Raw genomic sequence first — 25,449 nt, forward strand, 5'->3', positions numbered from 1 at the left:
AAATACTCAAGTAGTGTCTGCCTCTGTTGGCCGGTAAAAAAAAATCAGATGATTATACCTGTTAAAGGCAGGGTGCATGATCTCTGACAGCCAATGTTTACATTTGAAATCAAATCAAGTGTGGTACTCGGACAGACTCCCTTTTCCAAAGTGTTTTTTCAAAAATCATGCACCCCGCTTTTAATTAAAGGAAGTGTTAAAAATCGTCACCAGCTTGATGTTCAGTGTTGATAATAATTAATTAAATGTATTAATTCATAAAACATAAGAAATACTATTTTAAAATTAAGACCAATTACTTTGAAGTTGCCGAAATAGAGAAAATAATTAGTGTTTTATTTGCATTTCTTACAAAATTGTCTCATCAGCATTCATTTTAAAGGGGGCATTTCACAAGACTTTTTTAAGATGTAAAATAAATATTTGGTGTCTCCAGAGTACATATGTGAAGTTCTAGCTCAAAAAAAAAAAAACAGATAATTTATTATAGCATGTTAAAATTGACACTTTGTAGCACAAATATGCTGTTTTTTAATGCAAATGAGCTGATCTCTGCACTAAATGGCAGTGCAGTGGTTGGATAGTGCAAATTAATGGGCGGTATTATCTCCTTCTGACATCACAAGGGGAGCCACATTTCAGTGACCTATTTATTCACATGCTTGCAAAGAATGGTTTACCAAAACTAAGTCACTGGGTTGATCTTTTTCACATTTTCTATGTTGACAGAAGCACCAGGGACCCAATTATAGCACTTGGAAAAAGTCAGATTTTAATGATATGTCCCCTTTAAAGAAAGTATAAAAGGTTAAACAACCAACCTATCAGCAGACATCGCTACTAATAATCAGTTATCGGTAGAGAAATGTATTATCAGTGCATCTCTACACAATATTATCCTCATATACTGGGTTTTACCATCTTGACCCTACAGATAATAGTAGCTACACACCTACAACAAAACAGAGCAAGGATGTAACATATTTTATTCAATACAGATTTAATTTACATTTGGTCATAAGTTATATGGAAGCATGATTACCTTGTTGAAACACTGAATCACAGTAATATTACGCTGAAGCTGGGCCACATTACAAACAACTACATAAATCTCACCATAGTTCGGACCTTCAAGCAGTTGGTCAGTACAAATATACGCAGGGTCTGAGATGGAGGGCCATTGCCCACTAATAATGAAATCCTTTGGCAGTGCAAAGCATATTAATTATATTGCCTCTGCAAACTGGCTTGTAACAATATACCCATCAACACGTTTCAGTCCAAAATCATAATTCTAATCCTTTACACCCCGCAGACTTAACATTAAGCCATTTACCAAAATAGATCAGTTTATTTTTGACTCTGTGCTATTGGGGGTATTGAGTTATCTACTGATGGTGGTAATTGTTCCATGGGGCTTATGGGATCTGTGTTTTGAGGAACAGATGCCCCAGCAGCAGGTTTTTGTGATGACGCAGACTCGGTTGGACTTAATGTATTGGGCTGCAATGATTTAGGTCCATTAGTAGATGGAGTAGATGAAGATCCATCAGCAGGTGGCGATGATGAGGTCTGCTCACTTGTGCCCTACAGGAGGAGAATATATTACTGCATTTATCAACAAACTCAAAATGATCATCCTACGTAATGTATAAAGAGCATTCTGTAAAAATATAACCTTGATACTGTATCTTTAAAATATTGACTGTAAAGTAAGGTCATGTTAAAGATTGAAATTAATCTTTGAAATCAAGATTATAAGATCTTTACCTGGATTTCACAGACAAGGTCACAAAAAAGGCCAGAACAGTAATAGGCTGATTCTTATCAAATATGTAGAAAAATTAAGAGAGAAAATTCTGTCACCTTTACTCACCCTTAAAGGGACACTCCACTTTCTTTTTTTTCTTAAATGCTAATTGTCCAGCTCCTATAGAGTTAAACATTTGATTTTTACCGTTTTGGAATCCATTCAGCTGATCTCCAGGTCTGGCGGCACCACTTCTAGCACAGTTCAGCACAATCCATTAAATCCGACTAGACCACTAGCATCGCGCTAAAAAACAACCAAAGAGTTTCAATATTTGTCCTATTTAAAACTTGACTCTTCTGTAGTTACATCGTATATTAAGACAGACAGAAAATTAAAAATGGCCCTTTTCTGGGCAGATATGGCTAGGAACTATACTCTCATTCTGGCGTAATAATCAAGGAATTTGCTGCCGTAACATGGCTGCAGCAGGCACAATGACATTACGCAGGGCCTGAAAGTAGTCCCCTTGCTAACTTTAAAAAGCAGGGGACTATTTTCAGACACTGCGCCATATCACTGCGCCCCCTGCAGCCATGTGAAATCACAACTTTTAATTTTCCGTCATCTTAGTACAGGATGCAACCACAGAATAGTCAAGTTTTAAATTGGAAAAATATCAAACCTCTTTGGTTATTTATGAGCGTGATGCTAATGGTCCAATCAGATTCAATAGATTCTGCTAAACTATGCGAAAAGTGGCACCGCCAAACAAGGAGACTGTCTGAATGGATTCAAAAACAGTAATAAACTCTAGAGGATCTGGAAAATTATCATACCTTCAAAAAAAGTGAAGTGTCCCTCTAAGTTGTTCCAATCTTGTTTACACTATAAAAAGGTAAAAATTACTTCAATTGGTAACACTTAAAAAACAATATTTTTTTTCAACTTACATTTCTTACCTAAAGTAAAACTAAAGTAAGGTGAAAAAATACATTCTGTAAGTTTTACCAATTGATCCAACTTTTTACAGTGCAAATAACTTTGTTTTGCTGAACACAGCTATGTTTTGAAGAATGTTACAAAGCAGTAACAAAGCAGAACTGGGGCACCATTGTTTTCCATAGTAAAATTTTTTTAGTTTAACTTACCTGGTTGCCTTATTTTTTGAGTCACCTAATATTTTTATGTCAAATCAACTCACAATTTTAATGCTGCGTTCAGACCAGCCACGGTAGAGGCGTCAAGCGTGAGTGATTTCAATGTTAGGTCAATGTGAAGACGCGTTGACACGTCGAATGAGGCGTTTTGTGCGGCGCGGTAGACGCGATTCCGCATCATTCGCGGAATCAATGGCACAATTTGAGAAATGCGCGAGTTAAAGGAACAGTATGTAGGATTGTGGCCAAAACTGGTATTGCAATCACAAAACTTGTGGCTAAAACTGGTACTGCAATCACACAACTGGTGGCCAATACACAAAATGACAACATAAACATCAGTTGAGGGCTGCAACTCCACTTTTAAAATGACAATATCCTGGCCGAACCACTGTTGTCAGTGAAATAAGTATTTGAAATGAACATGATTTCTTAATGTCTAGTGACATATCAGGGCCATTTTATGATTAATTGATATACATTTCTTACATACTGTTCCTTTAAATTTTTTTAAATTTGGCGGAAAAACGCACCGCGTTTACCAATCAGGAGCTTGCTCTAGTAGTGACGTGATTACAGAATACGAGCGGAGTCGCAGAAGCCCCTCCCATGACGCAAATTTCAGTGTGAATGTCTCGATGACTAGAATTTCACGTGCAGCTTTCACGGGCGAAATAAGCAAGTAAACTCAAAATGTTCAGGCGGCAAACTAGACGTGGTAGACGCGATTTTGACCCCTCAACGCGGCTGGTGTGAACTCACTGTCTAGCAATCAGGTAACTTTTTTTTTTAATTGAACCAACAAATATTTTTTACAATGTATAATGGTGCACCAGATCCGCTTTGCTACAAACATTCTTCAAAATATCTTCCTTTCTGTTCAGTAGAACAAATAAATTATTACAGGTTTGAAACAACATGAGGGTGAATAAATGATGGCAGTTTTTGGGTGAACAATCATTTTAACCTTTATCAATTTAGATGAACAAATCACTTACTATGGCCTACATTTTGGCAAAAAAGGCAGAAAAAAATCAGATTCCATAATACAGACATCCATGCAACAACAAATAAACAGCAATTCTTGACACAAAATAATATTTTCAAAACAACAACGCACAAATATTATCAGTGAACATGTAATTTACAGTACATACCACATTATTGCTAAACAGCTTTTAGCTAAAGCATTGACTATCAACAAGTTTAGTGCACAGAAGAGAAATGTAGACACATGACAGAGATGCATGATAAAAGTAAGGACAACAAACAAACAAAAAAATTACTTTAACGCATTTATTTCTGTAGGAAAAGGCTGATACAATGATAGTGCAAGTAAGATTCAAGCTGATGTTAGATAAGATGTCAAACTCTGCTATAGAGAGCCACAGTTTTACCTGTTATTGTTATTATTATTATTATTATTATGCTAAAGACCTTAATGAGATGATTCAGATGTGTTTTATTTGGCTTTAGGAAAAGAGTTTGACATCCTGCACAGTTGAAAAATCAAGTACACCAAGTGCATGCACAGTTTGGACACACTGACAAACATCTCCTCACCTTTACTCTGAGAAAATGACAGCAGGAAGGCAAAGAGAAAGAGTTAATAATTCAGTAAAATCAGTAATATGCAAGTTCTCATTGATTTGAACAGTTCCATACCAAAAGCCAAGATGACAGAATACAGAAAAACAGCAGGAAAAAGTAAAACAAATTAATGTTCATCTCCTTTCCACATCCCAAATCACAAAATGTGCCGCCCTACCTGCGCAGGTTGGCTTTCATTGCAGTTTTTCATCATAGCGACCGTATCTTTGATCTGATAGAGGGCGTAAGCGATGGTGACCCATGGGGATGCAGATACCACCCAGGCAGGTTTGTTAGTGTCCTCTTGCTCCTCTAAATGCCTGGTCTTTTTCGCAGGCATGCTGGAATCTTGATTTGGCTGAGATGCGGTCTGGTTCGGTACTACGGCAATGGTGGCAATAGGTACCGGACTGGAGGCTACTGGAATGTTTTTAGCCAGCATTAAATTATCTGTAAAAGAGCACAGAGAGCTGATCTGTCTGGTGTTACCCAGCGAAATAAACACTGTTGTGTAAGAGCAAGAAGAAAACTTACTTTTTTCTTCATTTTGACCTAACAACCACTGGATGAGAGAGAAGATCAGTAATATAACCAGTGAAGCCATACCGAGGCCTCTGAAGGTTAATGCAGAACCTACAGAGGAAATTTGCAAAACAAAAGGAAGTGAGTTGTGAAACCACCTTGATGCCGTCAGATAACCGTTATTTCAGCTTTTACAATATAAATGTAGTTTCATGATTGTAAAATATGCAAGTATTTAGTATTACAAGTTTAAACAGATTTATGAATTATTATTAGGGGAGAGAGGGGCACAACTTAACGCTTTTTGGTTTTGGCTCAATCATTCAAAAAATATTTGAGTTTGATTAATTATATTTTTACACAAGCAACACACACATCTCTGCTACAAATGACCATTTGAAGTTTGTTTCTAGTACTTACCATTCTTTAACAATTACACCAAACGTGACAGAAGTGCAAACGTTACAACTTACCCCATAGGTGGGGTTAGTTGTAACACTTGCAAAAAATTAAGTTTGCAGGCAAATATGTCAATATTATTTTGTCTATATACTTGAAGTGGATATTGTTTATATCTGTCTATAATAGGCAGGTATCTACACTTTTCATCCCTCATCTAACCATAGTTCAATTATAAATGGATATAAATGTCTAAATATGTGAAAAAAGCAGCAAAATTATGACAAAAAAACCCATTTTGTGACGTATACAAGTCACAAAATGTTTTTTTTAAGTTTTAAAATCAAATTCTGATTGGGGTATGCACCTTTTGCATATTGTTAACATGTACTGATACACACTTACACATCAAATGAAATGTTAAATCGTAAATCAGATAATTGGTGCTCTTTAAGTAAGTGTCTTGTGTGACGTGAGCGTCTCTTATATCATAAACCCTTTCTATGTGTGTGTACCAGGCACGTATTTTGACATGCACATAGGTTCCCATGATGCACCGCACACATATTTTGACATGATGAGCCACTAGAGTCATAACATTATACCGGTATGATGGTTTACCGCGATATAAACCTGCTCGATTATCGTTCCGTGAACATTTGCTTATCCACAGTTTTGGGCAAAAAATTAAAGCAGATCTCACAAAGCTGCTGCTGCTATGCAACTTCATTCCATGTGACTGTTTAGACTCCACTTACTCATTTTCAATGTTGAAATATGTTGTTACCTTAATTAAGAATTGTTGGTGCATCCCTCTATCGTCTGTGTGCGTGCACGTGGGCGCTGGAGCGCGCTGCGACGCTTCGATGGCGTTTGGCTTGGCCCCCTTCATTCGATGCTGCCATTTGGAGATAAAGTTAGAAGTGACCAAACACATCAACGTTTTTCCTATTTAAGACGAGTAGTTATACAAGCAGGTTTATACAAAATAAAACGTAGCGCTTTTCTAAGCGGATTTAAAAGAGGAACTATATTTTATGGCGTAATAGCACTTTTGGGAGTACTTCGACTCGCCTGAAAAGTCCGCTCCCCTTCTCACTCTCATAATGGGAGAGGGAGGGTGTTAACGCGCCGAGTCGAAGTACTCCCAAAGGTGCTATTAGGCCATAAAATATAGTTCCTCTTTTAAATCTGTAAGATTAAAATTAAAATATAGGAATTTAATACTTGGTTACAACTTGTCAAAACCTCCTGTGCTGATAGTGTGATCAAAGACTATTGTTAACAGCCAAAACAGTGGGGGTTAAAGATGGTCTTCTGATTGGTCAGTTTGAATGTATTATGTTGGGTTTGGTCAACTACAGTGGGGGTTACAGGTGATCTTCTGATTGGTCAATTTGAATGTATCAAGTTAGGCTTAGTCACATGGTCAAGAGATAGAGGATAAAGGTCAAGGTTTTTATGAGCTCTGGGCCTTTGCATTTTAGCTTTTGCCTTTGCATTGGCCTTTTCCCCTTTCCTTTCTTTCTTCACCTAAGTTCTGAGGTTCGGGCCATTAGGCCTAGATTTCAGTTCTCTAGTGTGAATCTCTTTCTTCTAAACTTTCTTTCTCTGTTCTCTATCTTATCAGGTAATATCTCACATACATTGGAAACAGTCAATTGTTTGTATTATTTACCATTTCATGCATTTATAGTGTAACCATTTCAACTGTAACTTTAAGTCAGTACTGTAATTAAATCTTTTCATTTACAAATCTGTTGTTTAGTTTTGATTTTGAGTTAATACTTAAACGCTCCATATTTCAATACAATATATTCGTACTCTAGCAACGCTCTCAGACATATTGTGTCCGAAACCGGGGAATGATTGCAGTTTTATTCTCCTTCCGAAACCTGAGATCCCTTACAAATCCGCTTAGAAAAGCGCTACGTTTTATTTTGTACCACAAACTTGCTCGTATAACTACTCGTCTTAAATAGGAAAAACGTTGATGTGTTTGGTCACTTCTAACTTTATCTCTAAATGGTACCATTGAATGAATGGGGCTAAGCTAGTTACGTGCACGCACACAAATGATAGAGGGATGTATCAACAATTCTTAATTAAGGTAATAACATATTTTAATATTGAAAATGAGTAGACTATTCCTTTAAGCTGAGAAAATATGTCAGACCAGAGGCTACAAATTCTTATTTCTGTCCTCCGACGAAAAAAAGTTAAAATCTGCAGTATTGGAATACTTTTGATATCTGAAAATGGCCCTGCACGTTTTGCTCTCCCATCTATGCTGTTCAATAGGAAGGACAGTTTGGTTTATTGATGTCTAATCTAAAGAGAAATAACTTATTCCTTATTTTGTTAAAATAGGAGATGTGCAGCTTTATTTTATCTGTAACTTTTTTCAAAAGGTAAACTCATGCTCATACTATAAAAAGTTTTTTTTTTTTTAAGTTTGATATAATAAACCATATGTTTAACCCCAAAACCCTATCTGTTTTCATTTATTTTAGGGTCATTGTAGCTGATGATTAATTGTTTAATAGCGTTTCAGCAACAACATACTGTATTTTCCGGTTTATAAGTCACACTTTTTTCATAGTTTGGTGGGTACTGGAACTTATAGTCAGGTGCGACTTATACGTCAAAATTATTGATCTCAATCATATGAACCAAGAGAAATCATTACCATCTCCAGCCGCGAGAGTCCGCTATATGCTGCTCCTGTATTTATGTAATTCAATGAATTTAGTGGTGCAGAATGACTTCGGGACCAGGACTCTGATGAAGATGAAATTGTGCATCGAAACGTTAGTCATTATTGTGCACCTTTATTAAAATATTTTTATACAGACATCTGTGCTGCACCGGCGATTCTTTTTTGTCTATGACTTCGGGACCTTTTTGAACTTGAACTTTTTGATTTGGCTTGTCGTGTTCATTTAGCCTATTCAGCCTCTCAGGTATGTTCTGTATGCTATTGTTTATCGTGTAAATAACTGATAATGTTACGTTAACGTACGGACACCTATTCAGCCTGCTGTTCTGTGCTATTGTTTAGTTGAATAACTTGCCTTTCCAGATTAAATGTTTGTTCTTGGGCTTGGATGTTGTGAAATCATTTTCTAAATAAACGCAACATATAGTCCAGTGTGACGTATATATGTTTTTTCCTCTTCAAAACGCATTTTTGACTGATGCGACTTATACTCCGGAGTGACTTATAGTAAACAAACAGCTTTCGTGAAAGAAACCTAACTGCCAGTAAACGTTAAAAATAGCGAGTCCTTTTAAAGTTGTTTATTTCTGATAACAAGTAAAATAAACAACAAGTAGATTACTTTAGGTCAAATCATAACTAAAGTGCATCAACAACTACACTGAGCTAACTTTACTGTGTAAAATGTGTATTCTATATAATGCATATGCTGTTAACTACAGATTGGCTGCCGATCCTCCTTTCACATAGCGGTGATCCATGATCGGCATCTCAAGGTAATAAAAACATTTATTATTTCCGACAAAGTATTTGTTCCAGAGTTTAGTTTAGCCACTAGCCAGACCATTAAACAAACAGAGACCGGAAGTTAAGTTCGTCCAGACACCAACCACGACAACGCACGTGCATCTAATGAAACCGTTTATACCGTGAAACCATACATTTTCAAAGATGACTATCATACCGTGAAAATCTCATACTGTTACAACCCTACGAGCCACACACGACACCCCGAACACATTTTATTTCCGCAGAAAGTATGGCCTCGTTCACACTGCAAACCTTCGGAAGTGAATCCCTTAAAGCGTAACTAAACCCCTGGTCAGAGCATGACTCCACCAACTGGCAATATTTGAAAAATGCAAGAATAGAGGGGACGAACTAAGCTCGTACCAAATGTGTGGTGAGATCGTAACAAGGGCGTAGTGAGCTTGAACCTGCTTACGTCACGAGGCATTTTTTTGGACCCAACATCCAATAGGAAAATTCAACTGCAGTAGCCACCGTTCAACCTGAAGAGGGCAGCACTCAGACGTTTTTACACCATATATTGTAGTATTGAAACACTTTATATCCAAATGTCAAAAAACTTACTAAAATCAATGAACAGCACTGATAAAGCCCCATTCTTACAGATCATTAACTTAAAAAAAGTTGGTTTAGGGTTTAGTTACTCTTTAAATGATCGGTTGAAGACTCGATGATTGCGAAAATGCGATGGTTGACACAGATGTAACCATAGTAACGTTCTGATGGTTCGTGTGGTTATAATTCACTGCTTTGACCAAAATAATATTACAGCAATATGTTTTGTGATAAACCACCTTCTTGGCATTGTGTGTTGTGCATTTGTGCGTGCGCTGTCTTACAGAGTTGCCAGGTCCACGTCTTGTTTTGGGCTTACCACTGTGGTGCTTAAATGTTTATGGCTTTGGCTCATGAAGCGATCATGTTTTTGGTGTTAATAAAGTTGGAAGGTGCCCGTCCCAATATTTTGATCACAAACCTGCCTAATTTTGGTTTATCATGTGTTCGTTATTTTCGTGCCAGACCTGGCAACACAAATAAGCAAATGCTAATGCCTTTGTCACCTTCTGCACCTCGCAACCACAAGACGTTTTTTCACCTTCTAGGCATTTATTTTTTCAGAAGAGAGACATGTGTCATGTGCATAATGCACGCACGTTTAAATACTTTAATGTGGTTTTTTAAGGGAGTTAGTTCTGTATTAATATGATTGTGTGTGTGTACAGAACAGGATTAAGCATTAAAAGGTGAAATGACAACCGAATTTATATGCATTGTGTACATTACAAGGCCTATATGATGCTGCCCTTTGTAACAGTGACTAGAATAAAGTATGCATGAAGCACGGACATGACATGTCTGTGATGTCACGTGGTCTTTGGTGACATACCAAAATGGTCGGTGAAAACTCCTCCAATCATGGCTCCACAGCCTCTTCCGAGTCCCAGGTGCAGGCCCTGCAAGATTCCCTGAGCCGAGGTGCGCAGGGAGGGTGGTACAGCTGCGCTCAAATATGATATGCATGCCGCCCACACCCCAGCATGTGTCAGACCTGAGTGACAGTAAATAAACATTCATGCTTATGTTCTTTGGAATACATGTCAGCAAAAAGTAATACAGTAGCCTACTTGCAGTTCTACACAACACAAATATTGATTTAATAATGTTTGCTGTAGGTACAGTATGATTCATAACAAATACTGTAAATGAGCTTGCATCACTGCAGAAACACCAAAAACAATAGCTAAACAGCATTTCTTCATAGCAATGCCGGGTAAAAAAGTGCACTAATACACCTAGTCTGGGACTAGGATAAGCCTGGGAAACCACACCTTTGGCTTTAAGTACACTTGGCTGGATTTACACTGCATATCTTAATGTCCAATTCCGATATCTGTATCTAATTTTCTGACAACCCGCTTACATCATCTTTTTAAAACAACTCATATGATATCAGCATTTACACTAAACACTTGGCAAAACAATTCTAGACATACTGACCCAGAATAGCTTAAACCACAGAGGACGTAAAATGCCACGATATGCAATGAACACAGACAACATGATTATACAAGATTATAAAGCTTCTGTAACAAGACATTAAGCTTCAACATCACTACATGGAGCTGTGATCCTTCATTGCGCTACTAAGAAGAGTCATGTGATCGTGGGTGGTGTCTACCTGAGTAGTCAGCATCACATTTATTAATGACGCATGACACGTCTTGACATGGAAATATGCGGATGCAATGTGAATCCAATTCATATCCAATTTTTTCCACATATGAATGAAGCCTGAAACCGTTTGAAGTTGGGTCATGTTGCTATTTGCTAAACGCTGCAATCTTATCACACCCTCACCCACTTGCCATACCATGAGATCGTTTTAAGGAGGGGAGGATGTTTGCATTTTTGAAGAAAGATTATAATGGCATATGAATTAAAAAAAAAATAATGAAGCTCACAGATAAGTACCACAATATTCCAAAACAAATGACAGTGTTTTATTTCAATTTAATTGCGACTTTAAAGGGTTTTCTCTAGAACTATACAGCCAAAAATGGCCGTTCTGTTGCATCATGTAGCACCTTTATTTTTAATAGTGCACATGATAATAATGTAAGGCAATAATACTGCCTGGGTGATTCTCACGAAACCAATGAAACACCATGGCACTAATGATTTTAGCTTTAAATGTGTAATATAGTAACATTAAAAAGCATCAGAATTAACACAATACTGTGTTCTACCTTGCACAATGTGTGATTTCAACATAAGAATTTATAATTGTAAATTTTATCTTATTTTCTGCTGAAATTCTCATTACCGCAATGTGTCCGGCTGTGTTTGAACATGCGTTATGTTGTAATTTAATCAAATTAACACAAAAATATTAAGATAAAAAATAAATGGATGTTTTGCTAGATTACTTTAGATGACAGAAAAAATATTTACTGAATATTCATGTATAATAATAATAATGAAGAAAAATTAGGAAAATGATGTGTCCATGCCTGATGTTCTCATCCTCCGCAACACTTTTTGAGAACAGTTTAAGCACACATACAGAATTTTAATAAAGTTTGATTTTGAGTGACCAAGTACATGGACCAGTTACTTCAAGATGGCTACCAGGTAAGATCATTTTTTTACAGTTAATTTGAAATATTGTCTTGTCAGAATGCTTACACGACATTTTGATTTTCATTACCGCAACAGATACTTATTAAATGTTAATTTAATTAATAAAAGCATAATACTTTGATTTTAAATGCATGTGCAGATTCTCCAAATTATGTTCTTTCAGGTTTGTCATGTCATTTTGAAAATATGTCAGTGTTGATGTTTTCTGACTGTTGCGGTAATGAGATTTTTTAGGACTAATTTTTTAAATTATGTTACAAAAAGTGTTAAATGATAAGTAAAAGTTTTTAAATTAATGTTCCCATTTACTCCAGACTTTGTTTTTCAATGTCTGGTGGGAAAAAAGTAAATTTAAGCAATTTTTACATTTTCATGCTTGACATGTTTAAAACCAAGTTTTCGTGAGAATCACCCGCCTACAGTTTATCACTATTAGCCATGAAAATATACAGTATCTACTGCGGTATGAAAGGTATTGCAAAACGCTCCACTTTTGGAATGTACTTAACATTCAACTCAGTTGAAAAGCTTGTTAGCACCCTCCGAACCTGTAATACAGCAACATGTTCCTCTTGTTTGTTTACAGACATTCATATGATAATGGTGACTAATGGCTTGCAGAACCTGATTTTGTCTAAAGTCTCAAAGGCCTTTACATTTGTACATCAACACAAGCACTGAGAAATGCCCTTTACACAGTAAAACAAGAGGTTTAACTACACTTTATAGAAAAGCTTATTTTCCAGCTCCCCTAGAGTTAAACATTTTATTTTTACCATTTTGGAATCCATTCAGCAGATCTCCGGGTCTGACGGTACCACTTTTAGCATAGCTTAGCACAATCCATTGAATCTGATTAGACCACTAGCATCGCGCAAAAAAATAACAAAAAGAGTTTCGATATTTTTCCTATTTAAAACTTGACTCTTCTGTAGTTACACCTTGTACTAAAACCGACCGAAAATTAAAAGTTGCGATTTTCTAGGCCGATATGGATACAGTAGGAACTATACTGTCATTCTGGTGTAATAATCAATAATTTTGCTGCTGTAACATGGCTGCAGCAGGCGTAGTGATATTACGCAGCAGCTGAAAGTAGTCCCCTTGGTTACTTTCAATAGCAGGGGACCACTTTCAGGCGCTGCGTAATATCATTGCGCCTGTCGCAGCCATGTTACAACAGCAAAGTCCTTGATTTTTACGCCAGCATGAGAGTATAGTTCCTAGCCATATCTGCCTAGAAAATCGCAACTTTTAATTTTCCGTCAGTCTTAGTACATGATGTAACAACAGAAGAGTCAAGTTTTAAATAGGAAAATATCGAAACTCTTTGGTAATTTTTTAGCGCGATGCTAATGCTAAACTATGCTAAAAGTGTTAGCGCCAGACCCGGAGATCAGCTGAATGGATTCCAAAACTATAAAAATCAAATGTTTAACTCTAGGGAAGCTGGAAAATGAGAGTGTCTCTTTAAAAGGATACTTCAGCCAAATATCAAAGTTACCCTATGATTTACTCACCTTCAAGCTATCCGAGATGCACATTTTCATTTTCTTTCAGATGAACACATTTGGAGTTATTTTAGTAAATGTTCTTGTTCTTCCAAGCTTTATAACAGGTAAACAGGGATCAGGGAAAAACTTCTGACTTTGAAACCCAAGGAATTGTATTCATCCTTCACAGAGGTAATCAACACGGCTCCAATGTGTGGGCAATCCATTCAATTTTGTAAGAAAAATATCCATATTTCAAAAGCAATAACTATGTTCCAGGAACGGCGCCATCTTGGGCGATTATTATTATAGTTTATAAAGGTTGAAATATGGATTACCCACAACAGACCTTTATTAACCCCTTGGAGTCGTGTGGATTACTTCTGTGAAGGATGGACGCACTTTTTTGGGCTTTAAAGTCAGAAGTCGTTCCCCGATAACTGTTTTCTCCCATTATTAGCTTGGAAAAGCAAGGACATTCACCCAAATAAATCCAAATGTGCTCATCTGAAAGACGACGGACTTATGCATCCCAGATTGCCCGAGGGTGAGCAAATTGAGAGGTAATTTTTATATTGCATTAAGAACTAACTTTTTCTAACATTTCTTTCAAAGCTGCTTGTCGTCAGTTAAACAGGGTAGCGTTCCAATCCAAACACATCCTGTTTGATAAACCAACAACAGCAGCCAAAAATCTCAGCTCTTACCTTGAAGTACCTCCATGGGTAAAACCAACCACGCGTTCTGCAGGTAGGAGATGTACAGATAGCGTGCAGTGTTGCAGGCCAGCCCGATATACAGGACTCTAAAGAAGAATACAAATACGTAACACTGTAAGGCCATCTTTTATTCAAACACATAAAACACAATGCTTTTATTTTTATAATAGCTATGTCATGCTGGGTGCAGTTAAATGAGAGTCTTTATAACGCCTATTGTGTGTTGTATTTTAAGACTGGGTGTTGCATCGCTGGTGATGTCATTCTCTGTTCTGATGTGCCCATGAATGAGTCACTCTATCTACAGGAAGGCCCATCGAGACATCTCTGTGCTAGTCTACAGCATTGAACTTCTAACAACAGGAACTCACACAACTCATGCCAATAAATTGAGATTTTAGATAAGATTATACAGTAATTCCTTTTTCTTGACTTTCCTGAAAAACTACTTTAAGAATGGTCTACCGATTTAGCTACACATTTCCAATTTTTTTTGTGCTTTAATGGTATTGTGCTTTAAGTTTCTGTGCCACAAAAAAACAAAAACAAAGACTGTATATGAGGAACTCAGATGCAAAAGCTGCTAAACATCACCTCCATCAAAAATAAGATAACAATTAATCGCAACTAATCGTTTGCAGAATAACAGTTTTTGTTTACATCATACATGTTTGTGTTCGGTATAATAATTATGTATATATAAATACACACACATGCATGTACACTCACCTAAAGGATTATTAGGTACACCTTTTCAATTTCTCATTAATGCAATTATCTAATCAACCAAACACATGGCAGTTGCTTCAATGCATTTAGGGGTGTGGTCCTGGTCAAGACAATCTCCTGAACTCCAAACTGAATGTCAGAATGGGAAAGAAAGGTGATTTAAGCAATTTTGAGCGTGGCATGGTTGTTGGTGCCAGACGGGCCGGTCTGAGTATTTCACAATCTGCTCGGTTACTAGGATTTTCACGCACAACCATTTCTAGAGTATACAAAGAATGAAAACATCCAGTATGCAGCAGTCCTGTGGGTTAAAATGCCTTGTGGATGCTAAAGCTCAGAGGAGAATGGGCCGACTGATTCAAGCTGATAGAAGAGCAACTTTGACTGAAATAACCACTCGTTACAACCGAGGTATGCAGCAAAGCATTTGAGAAGCCACAACACGCACAACCTTGAGGCGGATGGGCTACAACAGCAGAAGACCCCAGTGGGCACCACTCATCTCCACTACAAATAGGAAAAAGAGGCTACAAATTGCACGAGCTCACCAAAATTGGACAGTTGAAGACTGGAAAAATGTTCCCTGGTCGGATGAGTCTCGATTTCCGTTGAGACATTTAGATGGTAGAGTCAGAATTTGGCGTAAACAGAATGAGAACATTGATCCATCATGCCTTGTTACCACTGTGCAGGCTGGTGGTGGTGTATTGGTGTGGGGGATGTTTTCTTTGCACACTTTAGGCCCCTTAGTGCCAATTGGGCATCGTTTAAATGCCACGGCCTACCTGAGCATTGTTTCTGACCATGTCCATCCCTTTATAACCACCATGGACCCATCCTCTGATGGCTACTTTCAGCAGGATAATGCACCATGTCACAAAGCTCAAATCTCATTTCAAATTGGTTTGAACATGACAATGAGTTCACTGTACTAAAATGGCCCTCACAGTCACCAGATCTCAACCCAACAGAGCATCTTTGGGATGTGGTGGAACGGAAGTTTCGTGCCCTGGATGTGCATCCCCCAAATCTCCATCAACTGCAAGAGGCTATCCTATCAATATGGGCCAACATTTCTAACAAATGCTTTCAGCACCTTGTTGAATCAATGCCACGTAGAATTAAGGCAGTTCTGAAGGTGAAAAGGGGTCAAACACAATATTAGTATGGTGTTCCAAATAATCCTTTAGGTGAGTGTATATATTTACATGTTGTGTATATACATATATAAATATGAAAACTTAATATATACATTTTTTTTCTTCTTAAAATATACATGCATATGTGTGTGTTTATATATACATAATTATTAAACACAGTACACACACACAGATATGATGTAAACAAAAAAAATTGTATTCTGCAAATGATTAGTTGCGATTAATCGTTATGCAGCACTAACTCTATCTCTTTGAACATATTATACATTAATCAAATACTTTTGCTTTAAACCGCTTAAACCCAGCTCATGGCCATCTAGAAATACTGTTTGTTGTCAGAAGCCATTAGGAGTCTCATAAAAAAGCTAATTTACAAGAAACAAGTCAGATGCACTTAGAGCACTTTGCATCTCATATTTTCTGAACACTCCTTGTTTGCCACTAATCAGACAGAGAAATAGTCCCGCCCTAAAATCACATCACTGGTTCAGCTGAGGTTGCTTCGGTATGTTAGGTTAACTGAAATGCTCAAACATGCAAAGTTTTGTCAGTGCATGCATGGAGCGTTGTGTCTACAGATGGTTTACTTGGAGATGGAAGGCATTTTAATATTGAAAGAAATATGCACATTATCTTCAAACAGGAGATTTTAACTGCTTTCTACATGGACATCCACTCCAAGCTACCTTCAGGTGCAACTACAAGAAGCCATGCAAATTTAGACAAGAATGTCTCCATACACAGCTCAGGCTCTGCCACACCCTTTCGCCTATAGAGAGCCAAACCATTGATCCACGGGAGGAGAAAGCTAAGTGGATCAATGCCGAAGAGCCCAGACAATGCATGATGGGGCTAATGGGTGGATAAAGTTTCAGTACATGACCTCAAGGCATCCTCTCCATGGGCAGGACTGAAATCAGGCCACAAAACAAAGACCAGAGAGAACGAACACATGGTTAAGCAAAAAGATTCCCACCTCTGTATTTTTGCTTGTATTGCAGAACAAAGGAATGTATTATTTGTATTTTTTAAATGTAGTTTGTTTGTTTATTCTTATCGCCATTCCATCATCTACAGTATGGTTATAGACGGTTTCATCGGACGCACGTGATACACGTCTGGATCCGAACCTTACTTCCAGTTTCGTTTTTTAATGGTCTGACTAGTTGCTAAACTGATCTCTTGAACAAATGCCTCGTCGAAAATAACAAATGTTTTGGTCTCCTAGGTAATCTATGTGTTTTTTGTTTTGCTTGTTATATAAATAAACTACGTTTAAAGTACTTTGTTGTTATTTATTATTAGCGGAGTTTACCGGAAGTTACGTGCGGACCGCGACAGCCGCTTGTTTATGTTGTTACTGCTGAAACTGTCTATATTCATGCCGATAACTGGTTAATCCATACACGTTCAGGGAGGGGTAATTTTGGCATATCCAATTCACCTAAACCATGTTTTTGGCCTGTGGGAGGAAACTGGAATACCCAAAGTAAACCCACACTGACATGGGAAGAACATGCAAACGCCACCTGACCTATACTGCCCAACAAAGGCAGAAGGCAGTAACTTCGTTTTTGGAAAAAAATTACTTATTGATATTTTTGAGACATTCAAGACCTCCTTTATTATTTGCATTCGTATCTTGAGTCAATTTTATGTTTTTTCGAGAAAATAAAAATAAAGAAGAAATTAACTGACAACTGAAACTCACTATAATTCTAAACTTTAAGGTCATTTTTCTCAGTTTCACACTCTAGCGAGTTAAGGTCTTTTGCCTTTGTAGTAGTGCTGCCTCACGACCAGTCGCGACTAATCGCCCGCAGAACAAAAGTTCCTGTCCACACAATAAACGTGTGTGCACTGTGTATAATAATCATGTTCATATAAATACACACACATAAATGTATAATTTTAAGAAAAAAATATATTTATATAATAAATATTTATATTTATATATAATATAGATTATATATAAATATAAACATGTATATACACATGCAAATGTTTCTTAATTATATACATGCATGTGTGTATGTGTATTTACACACAACCATTATACACAGTACACACACACACATTATGCAAACAAAAACTTTTATTCTGCAAACGATTAGTCGCGACTAATCGTGAGGCAGCACTACTTTGTAGGGCAGTATACGGGGCTCGAACTAGGACCTTCTTGCAACAGTGCTACCCACTGAGCCACTGTGTCACCCCATTTATATGTGATAAATATAAATGTAATATTCAGAAAGTAAATGCTTACATGCCCAAAACACTTATGCTCCCGTAGCTCAATTGGTACAGCATTAGGTTACCATTGTAAAGGTCATGGGTATTCACATACTAATAAAATGTTATGTATATTGGGAATCCGCCAAATGCATAAAAATCTAAAATGTAATATTATGTAATCTCATACTCATATTCCAGGGTTTTCCGCAGAAAATTTGTTAGTTAAGGTGGTAGGGTTGGATGGGTGGGCGTGATCGGGCAATCAAAGGGGCGGGGCGTATGCGTCATGATGAAAATGAAAATAGTTTTATTTAAAACACTCAAATAAAACTTAATTTTGAAGAAACTATGACAGAAAATGAACAAATACTAGATTATTAATGAATTTAATGTTTTTTAACAGATACCTCTAACGAAAATAGCTGCGTGATGAAGTGAAACTAAAGGGTTAATAAACACAAACTAAAGCAGATTTGTAGAACGTCTGGTGAACGATGATAGATAGCGCGAAGATTATGTCCCAATATTAATTACATTAACTACTGTAGCATGTAAATAATGCACATAAATAACGTGAGCAAGAGCGCCCAACAATTATATCTAATCAACAGGCACGTGAAACCTAGCTAGCAGATTGCTCAAACAACAAAAATCACCAGCTAACTTACTTTAAATTTGCAAGAACTATAGACTAATACAATTACAGGCTTAAATAATCCAAAACATAAGTCCACTTACAGTTTTCACGGACACGTGTTTTATCAACTGGCAGAGAGTTGACGGACCATTTCGCCTGTGTGGCGCGCGTGCACGCTCACGTTTTTTTTTTTGGACGACCTAGTTAAGGCGGTAGGGTTTCCCAGCTTAGGCGGGCCGCCCGAACTGCAAAGTGCTGTGAGAAACCTTGTACTCTCTGGATACTATAAAGTGCTCTGCAATACTGCAAGTGCAAAATATGTTTATATTAATGAAAATAATGTCATTTTAATGCTTTTTATTAGGGATGCACAGATATAAAATGTCTGTGCCAATACCGATATTTGATTACTGATAGATCACCCAGTTTGAAATAATTACAAAGCATGAGTTCTGATGCATTTGCACTCCCTATTTATTGCCCTTATCATCAGCTGTTTTTTTAAAGGCGGGGTGCATGATATTTAAAAAAACACTTTGGAAAAGGGAGTCGGGCTGACTACCAAAAACCACTTGTAGCCAATTAGCAAATGGCGTGTCTACTAACCGACATAATTGCCTGGGTTGCGTATGTGTGGGGCGGGTCTATCAAAGCGTGTTTGTTTAGGTGATTTCTAATGTCAACATTGGCTTTCAGAGATCATGCACCCCGCCTTTAAACAATCGTCTGATGTCCATTATAGGCCAGAATATTGATGCATCCCTACATTTTATGCTTAAAAACAAGAAAAACATTGGCAAAGATAAATAAAATAAAACAAGCAGCATTTTAATTATGCTTATGTTGAACCATTAGTAGAAAAAAAGAGCGTACATACATATCAGGTCTAAAATGTTTTTCCTGTTTATAAAGCTGTTTTTAAAGCTGTACTGATTTTCAAAATGGTGAAAACTTGTTGTCTCGAGCATATAGCAGCATCACAGTCATAGTGACATTTAGCACAACCGCATGACTGCAAAAGTGTGACATCATCAATATGATGATGCCTCTAGAAACTGAGAGGCCTATTTGATAGGGCAGAGCGTTATATCTATTCTTCGTATATTATTAAAACGCACAAAATAGTGAAATATTTTGACTATCTTAAGATGATTTATGCAGGGTGGGAACTTACTGCCACACAGTTGTGAAATACCACAATGTTGACAGAGGATGTGAGCAGACCTTTCGATGTCTGCTTATCGAGTGCACGATAAACATCCTGAAAAAAGGCCTGAATCTTGGTTGTATTGTGTGTGCCCTAGCAAGGCAGTGCCCATGTAGAGCTTCGCCAAAGTCAACAAATACTAAGCCACAATAAAACCTTTAAACTTCCTGTGCGTTACACCCCTTCAGCACGAAAAGGCCGGTCTTTACATGTGTTAAATATAGGCGAGAGAGAAGAGAGGATAATAGTATCGCTTTCCAGCAGATGCGCCAGGTTCTCTTCTCATAAAATATTCAGCAACCAGTACATGCATGAAGGCAGTGAATGGGCACAGGTCCAAAATACATAAACCACAAGTGAACGACTGAAATAAAATTGTCATTCTCTGCTCCGTCTATACAAATATTTGCACAACACTAATCCCTGAGAATATAAGAGCCTCTATCAGCTATAACTTTTATAGACACCCAGCTATGATTGTGTGCATAGAAAATGCAATCAGAAAATGCATGCTATATGTTAATAAGGTCTATTAGTAAAAAAACCTACCTGATTTGTCCAACCAGCTCAATGAGTTTGTGGCTGATGAAATAGGCCACCACTTCAGACACATGGCTGAGCGCTGAACAGATCCCGAAAAGAGTGGTGGTCCCATGCAGGTCCTCCAGATGCCAGAAAAGGAAGGTGAACACAAAACCGTATCCAAACCCCATGAACCAGGCCACAAAGAGAACACTTAAACACCGGAGACCACAAAGGATCCGGAACAGTTCTTTTAAGGGTAAAGGTCGGGGGTTGTTTTCCGGAGACACGGGCGCCTCGTCCGAAACGGACTCGGGAGGGGACACCTCCTGAACGACTTGAGGTATCTCCACGTCTTGTTTCTTGCATTCCTCCTCACTTGAATGATAAACGCTGCTGTCAAATTTAAACTGCGTGCCCACAATTAGCGCCAAGGTCATAAGCACTCCAAAAACTATAAATGCGATTTTGTAGTTCTTGTACTCGGGCAGGACGCAACCCTGAATGATCATCTTGATGGGTGTGTTGTCAATCCAAATGCCCACTGACAGCATAGCGATACCCCATCCCAAAGATCCCCACATCCTTTGAAGTCCATATCGGTCTCTGTGCTGTCCCAGGTAGTGAAGAGTGACCGTATCCACCATAGTCACAGCTGGGGCGCTGAAAAACTCACCAAAAATGATGATCAAGAGTATAACCAGAAATATAGTGCTTACTTGTTCCTTACTATAGATTACTATATAATCGTTAGGTTTGCCAGTGGTCGTTTGCGTTACGTTAGTAGAGGTAGATTTCGATGTGGCATGCGGCGACTCTGTTGTTGAGTTAATCGGCATACTACCGTTTACATTTTCACTTCTAATGTATCTCGGGTGAGGTCTGTATGCAGCTAATAACGTCTGAGAGTAGTATAATTCCTCACTTAAGTATCTCCGTAGTCTGGTACGGTTACCAGATTGCGCATAGTTGGTAAAATTGGTTGGGGGCGTGATCGTAGGAACCCTAGCGACGCAGCTCATATCCGCTGGCTTGACGAAGCCGATAGCGAGGTTGAACACTATCCAACACAGGACGGAAAAGAGTAAAACCACCTTTCCCTTTCTGAAGCGGTCCGCCACTACACCCCAAAACGGCGCGCTGCAAAACTCAATGAAATAACGGATCCCTACCAGCAGGCCACTTTGGCTGGGTGTCATTCCCAGCTGCTTGTAGTACACGGCAAGCAGGGGGTGTAAAGAGCCATACCCCGCGTAAAAGAAGAAATAGAAGATCTTGGAAATCAAGAGACGATTGTCTATTCGTGCACAGCACCTCTCCATGCAGCCCATACTCTCAGAGGGCTCAGGTGGGAGTGCGTCTGTGGGTGCCGAGGGTGGCATTTGATTGGCACTGGACGGAGTTGTGTTTGCCACCTGCCCCAGGGACAGGGTATTGAATGGTTCAGACAGGACATATTTTCTCTTCTGGTCCTCCTCATCATCCGTAAGGATGGCCACTCGATCACTCGCCATTTCTGCAAGATAAAAACATACAGTAGGTTAAAGGGATTGTTCTCCAAAATACCAAACAAAGCTTGTTTGACTTTCTTTGTTCTGCGTAACACAGAAGATATTTTGAAGATTATTTGAAAACAAACAACACTATTGACCTTCATTGTATGCACAATTTCGTATATAGGTTTTGAGGGTAATGAGGATTTTAATTTTTGGGCCACAATTATTATACCAAGAAGAAGTTATATTAGCAAAACATTCAGTACACAACAAACACTATGTAGGGACACTATGGCTGCATCCCAATGGTGCACTTACAATGGCAACATGCGTGCGTGTCCGTTAAAGGATTAGTCAATTTTCTTAAGAAAAAAATCAAGATAATTTACTCACCACCATGTCATCCAATGGTGATGTCTTTCTTTGTTCGGTCGAGAAGAAATTATGTTTATTGAGGAAAACATACCAGGATTCCTCTCATTTTAATGGACTCCAATGGACCCCAACACGCAACAGCTTTAATGCAGTTTTAAATTGCAGCCCAAAAGGACTCTAAACGATCCCAAACGAGGCACAAGGGTCCCATCCAGCGAAACGATAAAAATAAAAAAAATATGCACTTCCAAACCACAACCCCTCGTCTATCTCCGATCCCGCGACACGCCAGCGCAACCCCACGCAATTGCGTAATGCTGTGGAAAGGTCACGTGTTACAAATATGAAACGCACATTTGCAGACCATTTTAAACTATAAACTGACACAAAGACATTAATTAGTATCATTCAACATACAACAACGTCGGAACGGTCCTCTTTCTGCACACTTGTAAACACTGGGGCGTAGTTTCGCATTCGTCATCTGTGACCTCTTAACATGATGACGTATTGCGTGAGGTCACCCTGGGCGCATAACTGACCGGAGATAGTAGAGAAGCCGTGGCTTAAAAAAGTTCATATTTTTTATTTTTCTCGTCAAAAATGACAATCGCTTCGGTAGACACGACCCCCACGTCTCGCCCGGGACTGTCTGGAGTCCTTTAAAGGTACTCAGTTGAAACTGCAATTTTAAACTGCATTAAAACTGTTAGTTGTTGGGGTCCATTAAAGTGAGAAAAATCTGGAATGTTTTCCTTAAAAAACATAATTTCTTCTCGACAGAACAAAGACAGACACCAACATATTGGACGACATGTCGGTGAGCAAATGATCTGGATTTTCTAAGAAAATGGACTAATCCTTTAAGTCTGTAGGGTGTCCTATTGGTCATTTTGGGTTTCGAAAAAATGCTCATGGATGTCCCCTTTTCAGTCGATATGCACCCCTGATGCATACTTTTAGGACTTGTAGGAAGCCAGATTGTTTATGGTGACATTTAGGACAGGGCCTGTAAAGTAGCTTTATCAGAGCAGTTTTATTTCCTATACTGACATATTTCCTGTTGAAACAGGAAGTTGAGGTTACAAATCATACTAACTACAGTATGATTCGTGACTTGAAGGCAAGTAGTACTAATTCATGGGTGTGTTTTAATTAGAAATAATTTTTGTACACACCCATGCGGACAAGATGAGTTTGGTTTTGGTTTTCTGAATTTACATTTTAACTTTCATCATCTAGTTGAATAAACATTACTACTTATAAAACTAGTACTCTAGCATCCTTTTGACCATAATGCCAAAAGAAATGGACTAATGGCTTTAAAACTTAACTTTTACATTATTTTCCCCACAAATATTGGCATAAGTACCATTACCCACCACGTCTGTACCTCTTTATATGTAAGGAGGAGGAGTAGTATCGGATACTAAAGCTACACAACACTAAGAATATAAAGAGTCACAGTTACAGGAAAATAAACATTCACATCAACATCAAAACCATTATTATGTGTCCAAGTAAACTTAAAAGGGTGTTGCCCTAGGCTGAAAGTACACAACGCCTATTGTTGACACATAACAGGCTGGTAATTATAGTCAAGAAATTAAATTTTAATCATGATTTAAATAAGCAAATCCATCACGTCCACGCGATGTCATCGATTATCAGCCAATATTACATTACTATATGCTGATAATAAAATCTGAGGCAATGAAACATGATATAAACATGATGTAAGTATAACACAAGCGGCGTTTCTATACTTTGACTTACCCAAATGTGTGTTTGGAAGTTTGCGTTATTTCACCGTCTCGCATTGAAGGAAGACGATCCAGATCATAAAGAGCCCGTCTATCTCTCCATTCATCATTTTATCACCATCCTGGATTTCTGTGCACTTTTCATTTCCACCATTTCCATATTCCTTAAACAGCGATGTGTTGAGCAGGTTTATCGTATGGTTTATTTCATCTGAACTGACGTCAATCTCTCACCTGTCTGCGATCTGCGCAGCTCGTGGGACGGCCTTAATTTCCAGTGATGTCATTTCAGCTGACACCCTGTCTCATTGTTATTATCAGACTGTTTTTCAGATGTTATGTTTTTTTTCTCCTATAGTGTCTGTTTAAGAGAACACCACGTCTGAGATCCTTATTTTAGTATTAATTAATATATTAATTAATTCACTTTTGTGTGAGCTGGGAGCAGTTATGGCACTGTTTATATTTGGATTATATTTCCTTTTTTTTTCATTTATAAGTGTGTTCGCGTTATCGAAAAGAAAAGAAAACAATTTTATTTGAAAGGCAAACTTGAGCTTTTGCAACATTTTCATGAACAGAAACCGTGTTAACATCGCCATCTACAGGCACACGATAAAATCACAATCGTTCACAAAGGATCGGAGATAACTGTACCATATGAAAAGGTCCACATCACCTGCCAAATATAACTTATATATCACATTGTATTTAGCTAATCGCTTTAAACGGGTTTTGCCTTTTCGAATAATGTGCTTTAACAGGGCAGTCCTTATATGGAATACCGGAAGCCCATTGAATTGGTTGGATGATTCAAATTTTAAACCATATTCAGCTTCATATTTACTTTAGTTTGTTTGTGTAAAGAGGAAAAGTAAAACTGTTGACTTATCTCTGTGTTTGCACAAATATCAAAGGTGCCTTGGTAGGGCGTGGTTTTGGAAGGAGGCGTGTCTAATCGAGTAAATATAACACTTTTTTCAACAATTAATTTAAACTATGTCACATCTAAGAAGAATGAC

The 25,449-nt window shown here is 37.9% G+C and overlaps 1 protein-coding gene across 1 annotated transcript; it reads right to left on the reverse strand.

Annotated features, from left to right (window-relative positions):
* Positions 1–969: 969 nt before the first annotated feature.
* On the reverse strand, positions 970–24,717 carry mfsd6b (major facilitator superfamily domain containing 6b). Its single transcript, XM_055215456.2, has 7 exons — positions 24,441–24,717; positions 20,821–22,309; positions 14,292–14,389; positions 10,338–10,499; positions 5,035–5,133; positions 4,679–4,950; positions 970–1,587 (listed from the first exon to the last, which is right to left on the reverse strand). The coding sequence occupies exons 2-7, from the start codon at positions 22,305–22,307 to the stop codon at positions 1,351–1,353; spliced, it is 2,355 nt and encodes a 784-aa protein (XP_055071431.2). The 5' UTR covers positions 22,308–22,309; positions 24,441–24,717; the 3' UTR covers positions 970–1,350.
* Positions 24,718–25,449: the final 732 nt, after the last annotated feature.

Source organism: Misgurnus anguillicaudatus, chromosome 17 (assembly GCF_027580225.2).
Source record: "Misgurnus anguillicaudatus chromosome 17, ASM2758022v2, whole genome shotgun sequence".
Taxonomy (NCBI): Eukaryota; Metazoa; Chordata; class Actinopteri; order Cypriniformes; family Cobitidae; genus Misgurnus; species Misgurnus anguillicaudatus.